Genomic DNA, 9,077 nt, shown 5'->3' with positions numbered 1-9,077 from the left:
AAATTATTCGCTAAAAAATTATACTATCTTCGTTTCAAATTACTTGTCGTTTAAAGTTTTTTCACACAAAGTAAAAAACAAAATTGTATTTTACTTTTCTTTAATATACTTTTAATTTCTTTATTGATCAAAACATTAAAACAGTTGGGATCGAATAGACAATTTATAGTAAAACTATAGCTACAGCTGTTATCGTAACTTAAAAATGTCTCTCGTGACTCAGTACAATATTGACTTTTGTTTTCATGTAGTGAAACTATGGTCTTTGTTTTTATATTTTTTTCATGTGCATTGAATGTTTGGAAAAATATTGTCTGAGACCTACCAATAGTGATGGGCTATTGCAATTATACGATGATCGAAACGACAAGGTTAGCAGAAGGGAACAGGAACATGTGTAGATAAAAGGTTTTGGTATGGATCTCTCGTGAAATCAATTCAAATACAAGTACATGGCATGTACTAGCTAGACAGTTTTAATGAATTTGGAGATCTCATCAGGTTACCATGCAGTTTTGTATTGTGACATAATAAGAGTAACTATATTGAAATCTCATGTTGTTAAAAAGTTTTAAACGTTCGTGTACATATTTCATTTTAGTAAAATAAAATTAATAATCTCTGTTTGGTGTCCTTACACATATCTTTATGAAACTCTTTTAAGTGCTATACTAATATTAAAATTCCAATATTTCTACAAACAAAATTTTCATAATTTTCCAACGAATTTCCAACGATAGTTGTGAATATTTCGCACCACAAGATATTTCTCTATTTGATCGTCAATAAAGTGGAAAAACAGACAATTCCGCCATGAACCAAGTTTTTAAGGGTATTTTACACATAACAATGAAACATGTGTATAGATGTACTAACTTATAATTTGAATATACTACATTAACTAATATTTATGGTTATTTGATATGTTTAGTTATGGGTTTTGAGCAAATAAACCTTTAAATTTTGCAATTATGGTAATTTCGTCAAATTTTGCAATTTTATATGTTGTATAAAAAAAATACAAAACAATCATATTAAAATATAACTTTTTATCTTTTTCGAAATGCTTATGTGTGCAAATAAAACCTCGATATAGTCTCAGCTTTATGTTTTTCTTCGACCCTAAATCCTAATTAAGAGTATGAATAAAGAAATAACACTATTACACAAAACCGAAAGATAATAGTAGAAACTAGAAACGATATTTTATTATGCAAACATCAAAGATTAGATATTACAACTCAAAAACAAAGACATTACATTATGAAACTTTTATTCCCATTACTATTCTTTAAGCACTTCATTACAAACGCACCATGGTTTATACACTATAGTCATACACACACAAGTGTGTATATATCTAGATGCAATCATGCATGGTGGTCAGCTTATTATATTGCTTTAGTGACCAGGCTGAGTCTGAACAGCTTCTCCGGCATATGAACAACACCTTCTGCAGCTATTATAACCTCTGTAGCAGCAACCGTGACGGCAGTAACCACCTCCTCGTCCCCCATGACCTCCTCCATTGTATCCTCCTCCATTGTGACCTCCTCCATTGTATCCTCCTCCGTTGTGACCTCCTCCATTGTATCCTCCTCCTCCATTATATCCACCTCCGTTGTGTCCTCCTCCACCATGATACTGATCAGGCTGCACGGTTTCCTCAGTCTCTGACTTCACTGCACCACCATGTCCAAAATAATACATTGTTTCAAAGATATTAGTAGTTTAAAAAATGAATATACAAATATGTGATCTCGATCAAGCTTCTAGTAAAATATTTGTAACATGTAAAACGTAAAACATAGTTTGTGTTACATGTAATAATTAAGGATACAACATCATATTAAACTTTACGTACCGGAGGCAGCGGCAGCAACTTCTGAGACAACAAGAAGAACTGCGAATAGACCAAACACAACTAAAGCCTTAGAAACCATCTTCGTTAACTCTTTATAACACTCTTTTTATATATGATGCAAAGCACAAGTGAATGAAGTGATGATGATGGATAAAATGTTACTCACTATGCTCTCTATTTATAGGAAGAGAGTCAAATAAACAAATCAGTAGTCCAATAAATAAATACAAAGTGGTAAGGAGATAAGTATCAAAGTGTGTGTACACGTCTAGTATGGTTGGTTGTTGGATTCACAGTAAATAAAATTGCAACTTCATAAATGACAACACCACTAGTCTTTTTACTCTTTTAGTATATTGTACCTCTATCAACTTCTTAAACAAAGCGTATTCACACACACATATAGATGTCTATCAGATCCGTTCGCACAAAAATAATAGTAATATCTAGAACTCTATTATTGGACTATACTGCATGCAACTCTGAAAAATCACCGATAAAATAAAATATATGTTTTTAAAAATATTATTAGTTTGAAGAAATTAATTTTTGATTTTATTTAATAATATTCTATATTTAAAGTGTATTTTCACATTTGACTAAATTGGATAGAGTAAAAGAAATAATCAAATTTTATAAAGAATTTCAGAGGAAAAATATAATTTGTGCAGATTTGGTTATGATGAGTCTTATCTAGTGGCAGTATATATAAGGCTCAAGACTATATTTGATTTTTTTTTTTGTCATCCAACGATATTTGATACTTAACCCAAGTTTTTTACAAGATTAACTATCGGCTATACACATCCGAGCCAAACACTTAGACAAATTTTCACTTACCGTTTTACTAAGCATTTTTTGTATGATATGATTATTCGATTATATGTAATTTCCAAATCGAAAATAATAATTACTTGAATTAATAGAAGGAATAATTTCAAAAATACTCCATCAAACTTTATCAAAAATACCACTAAAATGTTGAAATTTATCCAAATATGTGTTAAACACCTAAAGATTTTTAAACCAAAACAATTCTTCTTTTTCAAGGTCAAAAACACTAAAAAATCCATTGATAAAGATAATAATTCATCACTTCTAAGATGCTCAACAACGTTTTCTGGAATGAATATGACGTTAATTTGATAAGTGTGATTGCCTGAACGTAGTCATTTGACATTGACGTGATCTTGATCGTAAACGCAAACGTGGTCTTAGAAAATGACATAACTCTAGCTATAACTTTTTAAGGATCTCTTACGTACATACATTCATGTTTGCATCCATGTGATCATGTAACTAATGATTATTATCAAACTATATATGTTTAATATCAATTCGACTAAGCATTTTAGTTATATAATTCTAATTTGATTATACTAGTGCACCATTATGCAGCTCAATTATGGAGTCGGATTGGTTTTCACCTTTTCTCATAGATATCGCTAAACCTTATATAACTATGCTAAATCTATTTTGAGTTAATCACTAATTTTTCTTATGAAATCACAAGATTCTTTCTACGTAGCATTACTAGGTAATCAAATTACTAAATTATTTTATAATAAGAATACCAAATATACATATTTTTATCTTTTTTGTTTTTTTTTTAATTTTTTGAATAACTAAGATGTTTTGTGCATCCATAGATATTTTTATCTTTGAAAAGTCCATATCGAAATATCCAATCGATAGTACAAATATGTAATTACTCGTCGTTGGTAGGGTTTGCGGCGAGCCGAGTGCCAAGTGGACGACTAGTTACATGAAACCTCATACTCATAGTATAGTCTTATCATTTATGAAAACTAATTGTTTGGCCAAATAAAATTTACATGTACTATTTATTATTGATTCATAATCGTAGTACCCTCCAACTTGATAACTAGTAATTACTATAAGAAAATGTCTGATTTCCAACGGAACATATTATATTATAGAAAAATGGTAGTAAACACCTGTTTCTCACCGTTTTCAGAAAATTTTGGTAGGAAATATCTCGTAGGAAATTAGTATTGGTGAAAGTTTCATAAAACTCTGTCACACAATACTGAAAGAGATTAACATAAAAGTATACAAAACCATTTTTATTAAGAAACATCACATAATACAACTCAAAACACATAAGCATTTTACATTATCAAACTTTATTCCCATAGTTTTTTTTTTATCTATGTTGCCTCAAACACTTGAGACACTTCATTACAAAGGCACCATGGTTTTTACTTAACGTGATACACACATAATGCATTAATCATGCATCGTTGTATTGTTTTAGTGACCAGGCTGAGTCTGAACAGCTTCTCCAGCGTACGAGCAACACCTTCTGCAGCCATTGTATCCTCTGAAGCAGCATCCATGGCCGCAATAACCTCCACCTCCTCCGCGGTTGTATCCTCCTCCTCTGTTGTAGCCTCCTCCTCTGTTGTAGCCTCCTCCTCCGTTATTGTATCCTCCTCCTCCGTTGTTGTAACCTCCTCCTCCGTTGTTGTAGCCTCCTCCTCCATTGTTGTAGCCTCCTCCGTTGTTGTAGCCTCCTCCATTGTTGTAACCTCCACCATTATATTGATCAGGTTTCACAGCTGCTTCCTCGCTCTTAACCTTGCCTGTCCAAAACAACATATCATTTCAATTTAGCTCGTGCATATTGTGCATTCCTTAACAAGTTTTTGTTACGATTTAGATAATTTAATATACAGTTTGAGATAGTATGATAAATTTAGTGAGTAAAAATCGTATTAAGTGTTTTGGCTATAGAGAGACTCCAAATAAACTTCGAAAGGACAAGATTATAGGATGAACCATCACATGTTACGTTAGCTTCATGAATAACCTCCAAAGGAAGGTATTAAATAGAATGAAATCTATATATAATCATATTACGTACCGGACTGTGCCTCAGCTGCCGCAGCCACTTCCGAGACGACGAAAAGAACTGCGAAGAAACCTAACAGAATCAAAGCCTTGGAAGCCATTTTTGTTTCAAGTTCTTCTTGTAACTCTCTTAGTATGTTAAAACGTGTGATGGATATAAAATGTTACCCTGCATGGCTTCTATTTATAGGAAGCGAAAAGGAGGGAATGAGAAAAGTCAAATAAACTAATCCATAAGCCAATAAAAAAAAACAAAGGAGTTTATCACAGTAGAAAAGTCTAAGTATGTATGCCTTCTTAGTTAATTAAGTCGGGACCCCTTATGGTTGGATGTTGGATTCATTGTAAAATAATTTTGAAACACCATAAATGGTAACACCCCACTAGTCTTTTGGATATTTCGATAAACTTATAAAGCCAGTGTTCACACATGTAGAGATAAACACAAGAACTTCATTATTGGATTAGCATTGTTATTTTTACTTGGGCAGAAAATATACACTGATACTCAATAAGTGGAGCATATAGAAGGGACAAGGGTAACAAAATATTTTTGCAGCAAGTTTGGACAGAGACAGACTTTAAAGTTTAAACGGTAACAAAATCCTCTCAAATTCAAGAGTTAATCGTCTAAAAGTCACGTATATGTTGAAATCTTTTGATTAATTTTTATTTATTATAAGCTCCAGACGCAAAGAGCTATTGTTTAGTGGCGATTTTTAAAGGGGGTTCTTACTGAAAATACCATTTTTATGACAAATTTTACGAATATGCCATATTTGTTAAATTTTTATAGATTTCCTATTTTTGAACTTTTAAAAATGTCTATTTTTCAAAAAACAATTTGCTAAAAGACATACATTATAGTAAATACTAAACCCTAAAAACAACCGAATAAACCCAAACATAACGAGTAATCATGTAGTAAAGTTTCACATAATAATGATTGGAGACTTCAATGAGCTTATTGCCTTTTAGGAAAACATGAAAAAGCCGGTTAGCATTTTCTAAAATGGATTTACCTCCAAAAGATTGGGCATGATCATATAGACTGATTTTAGAGAGTTGTTCAATGTATGTGAGGAAAATATATAAAAGAAAACATTAATCTTATTTGACAAGAGATAACCGGAAAAGATGGTCTTTAAAAGGCAATTGAATCAGTTTTGAATCAAACAAGCAAATTAAAAATGGGGAAAATTAGCATTATAGTACATTTTCAAAACTTAATTTGTGATATAGTACATTTACTATTCAAAATTGGATAAATAGATAATGGGTCCACTATGTGAGATACAGAATGTGTGAGATAGATGAGAAAGTGGGGTATAGTGTAGTGGTGGTAAATTACAAAAGGGTAGATGTACAAAAGACATCTGTACAATGTACAATTCATTTGTACATATAATATGTGTACAGTTTGATCTGTACAATTGTATTTGTACATATATATTATATTGTACAAATACGTGTACAATACAATATAATAGTCAATATACATACAATTATATATGTACATATATCATTGTATATAGTTTTTATACATACATTTTTCTGTACATATAATAAATATACAGTTTGATCTGTACAATTGTATTTGTACATATATCCTATTGTACAAATACGTGTACAATCGTTTACGACTTGTATACTAATATTTGTACACTTATTAAGTTGTACATATGTACATATGTACACGTTTTAAGTTGTACGGATTAGATCTGTACACTTAGTAAATTGTACATATCTAAAATTAATAAAAATTATTTGTTATTATCAAATAAAATCTTCAAACAAAATGCATATCATATAATAGAGAAAAAAACATAGATTTTTATATATTTGAAACTTGTAAAAATAAAAATTTTCATTGACTAGTATTTTAGTTTTTAGATTGAAAGGAGAATGTAATAAAAAAGAAAAAAGAAAAAAAAAATAAATATTAATTAAAAATCTGAGAGGAAAGAAAAATATAATTTAATTATATATTAATGGCATTGTTGTAAATAAGACGTTTTGATGAGTATTGACAAGGCAAAGAAATAAAATAGCATAGTAAAAATGTGGATTTTGCTAATTGTAAATAGTAATTGTACTATTTCTACAATTATGTTTCAAAAACTGTCTATTTCTCCAATTATTCCATTAAAAATGTGTGAAGAAAAAATGATGCTCTCTAGGGCCAGACGAATATCATCTCTCTTAAGTTGGCTTTGGATGAATCTAATTATATGGTGACTTCATGTTTTGCAGGAGTAATCACACAAGAATCTAGAAAAAAATAATATTTCATCTGTTTTGACGCTTTTCACACAAATTTAGAAAACTTTGAACTATACATATTTATCCTTACTTAATAAATGATTAATAATTTTACATTAATAAAATGAACTTTTGGTTTATAGGTAAATTTGGAAATTTAATGTACAATCTACATTGGAAATGTAGAATGACATTTTTTGTGAAACAATTTTTTTTCTCTAAAATGACTCTCTTTGTGAAGAGAGAGAGAGAAGATGTTTGAGTTATATCTGAAAAAAAAAATTAGAAATTTTTGGTTAAAAGTTTTCATGCTTCTACAGAAAAAGGGTGAGAAATAGAATTCTATGTTTATATATACCGATGACTCTTCGGAGGAGTGGAGGACTCACAAGCAGTAATGGATGAATAATAACTGATTTTCAGATTACTTTTTAAAATATGCAGTACAAGAGATCGGAAAATATTAATAGAGAATCAACCAAAGAGGTTACCAAATCAGGTATCATAAAATTAAGCTTTATTTGCAACTAGTTGCTGATCCGCGCTGCACGCAGGAGTTTTATAATTGTTTTTTTATATTTTGAATTTTTTTTTGTTTTTTGTTTATTTTTTGTTTTTACTCTTGTTTTTGTATTAATTTAGTATATGAAATTTTTATTGTTATTTGTTTAACTTTGATTTAGGTCAAATAATAGATGTTAGAACCTTACATTTCAAAAGCCTTCAGTTCTTGTAAACCAAATTATTCTGGTGAATCCACTTATTTATTTATCCAAGTGTTTTCATTTTACTTTTTAGTTTTTTTTCTACTTCTTATGCCTAAAATTGATTGCGTTCTCGTTTGATGTGGCTTCGGATGACATCAATTTAGTGGTATATCTATCTGTATAGTATAAATATCCTTGTTTTGTATTTAGCCCCATTAATAAAAAATTGATCATTACTTTATAAATAGATACTTGTTTTATTTATTTTGGACATAAATGTTTTTACTATATTATTTATTTTCTTAAAACCACTATTGAATATAAAAATTAAATAAAAGCTAAGTTATGAGGTAGACTATAAATTAAAAACTAAAGTGTTGTAATTCTAAATCAATGTAAAAAAATTAAGATAAATGATGATGTGGCAGCTGATGTGGAAGATGATGTGGCATAAGGAGAATAGAGAAAAAGTTAATTTTATATATATAGATGCATTTAGAAAGAAAACAAAACTTTTATATATGCATGTACTAGTCCTCCTGTAATATATCGTTTCAACTAGGTTTCCTTTATATTTTCAGCCTCTGCCCAATTCCACCTATACGATATATATTCGATCAAATTACATCCAAACTATATAATTTTATCCAATCAACCAAAATCATTTTAAAATCTCAATAGTGTTTTAAGATTGATAATTGCGTTTTCTATTTTCTCTCAAATTGATTTGATTTTCATGAAAGCTAAAAGTGGGGGTTCATTTGGGGTTAAAAAAAGGTTAACCCAAATCATTTAGCTTCTCAATTGCGTTTTAAAATCAAAAATTCGCTTTTTAAAGTCGTTAATTTTGTTTTCTATTTTTTCCATTGATTTGATTTTGATGAAACCTTAAAATGGGGGTTCATTTGCGGTTAAAAAGAGAGACGGGATCTCATATTCATGTAAGACTTAATCAAATCGCAGTATAGTGTACTCTAATTATCAATTATAAAACGTTATTGAAAAATTTAATTGATTTTGGTTAATTGGATAGAATTATATAGTTTGGATGAAATTTGATAGATATATATCGTATAGGTGAAATTGGGCAGAGGCTGAAAGTATAGGAAGAACCTAGTTGAAACGATATATTTCAGGGAGAGTAGTACAGGCAGTCCATAAAAGTTTTAGCATTCTTTGAGAAATGATTTATTTTTGTAGTTTTATTTATAGCAAACTTTTGGGCTGAAAAAATTAATAGAGATATGGATGAAACAAATATTTGATTAACTCCAAGATGGAAAAACTCCTACGAATGGTGGAACTTACACCAATAGTTTTATTTCATTACTCGCAAACGAACAAGGTTGTTGAGCGGAAATTTTGGCTAT

At 29.7% G+C, this 9,077-nt stretch overlaps 2 protein-coding genes across 2 annotated transcripts; both read right to left on the bottom strand.

Annotated features, from left to right (window-relative positions):
- Positions 1-1,183: 1,183 nt before the first annotated feature.
- LOC17891391 (glycine-rich protein 3 short isoform) lies at positions 1,184-2,029 on the bottom strand. Its single transcript, XM_006298812.2, has 2 exons — positions 1,865-2,029; positions 1,184-1,682 (listed from the first exon to the last, which is right to left on the bottom strand). Exons 1-2 carry the CDS (start codon positions 1,941-1,943, stop codon positions 1,402-1,404), a joined length of 360 nt encoding a protein of 119 aa, XP_006298874.2. The 5' UTR covers positions 1,944-2,029; the 3' UTR covers positions 1,184-1,401.
- Positions 2,030-3,930: 1,901 nt separating this feature from the next.
- On the bottom strand, positions 3,931-4,888 carry LOC17892929 (glycine-rich protein 3). The gene is made up of 2 exons (XM_006298719.2): positions 4,752-4,888; positions 3,931-4,470 (listed from the first exon to the last, which is right to left on the bottom strand). Exons 1-2 carry the CDS (start codon positions 4,837-4,839, stop codon positions 4,139-4,141), a joined length of 420 nt encoding a protein of 139 aa, XP_006298781.1. The 5' UTR covers positions 4,840-4,888; the 3' UTR covers positions 3,931-4,138.
- Positions 4,889-9,077: the final 4,189 nt, after the last annotated feature.

The sequence above is a fragment of the Capsella rubella genome, unplaced genomic scaffold (genome assembly GCF_000375325.1).
Source record: "Capsella rubella cultivar Monte Gargano unplaced genomic scaffold, Caprub1_0 scaffold_3, whole genome shotgun sequence".
Classification (NCBI taxonomy): Eukaryota; Viridiplantae; Streptophyta; class Magnoliopsida; order Brassicales; family Brassicaceae; genus Capsella; species Capsella rubella.
This window is presented reverse-complemented; position numbering and strand designations above follow the sequence as displayed.

Bases quoted from the DNA above. Each gene is read 5' to 3' on its own strand.
- LOC17891391 (XM_006298812.2), bottom strand. From the start codon at position 1,943: ATGGTTTCTAAGGCTTTAGTTGTGTTTGGTCTATTCGCAGTTCTTCTT. The intron at 1,683-1,864 runs GTACGTAAAGTT...ATGGTGGTGCAG, and splicing joins AGTTGCTGCCGCTGCCTCCG to TGAAGTCAGAGACTGAGGAA.
- LOC17892929 (XM_006298719.2), bottom strand. From the start codon at position 4,839: ATGGCTTCCAAGGCTTTGATTCTGTTAGGTTTCTTCGCAGTTCTTTTC. The intron at 4,471-4,751 runs GTACGTAATATG...TGTTTTGGACAG, and splicing joins GGCAGCTGAGGCACAGTCCG to GCAAGGTTAAGAGCGAGGAA.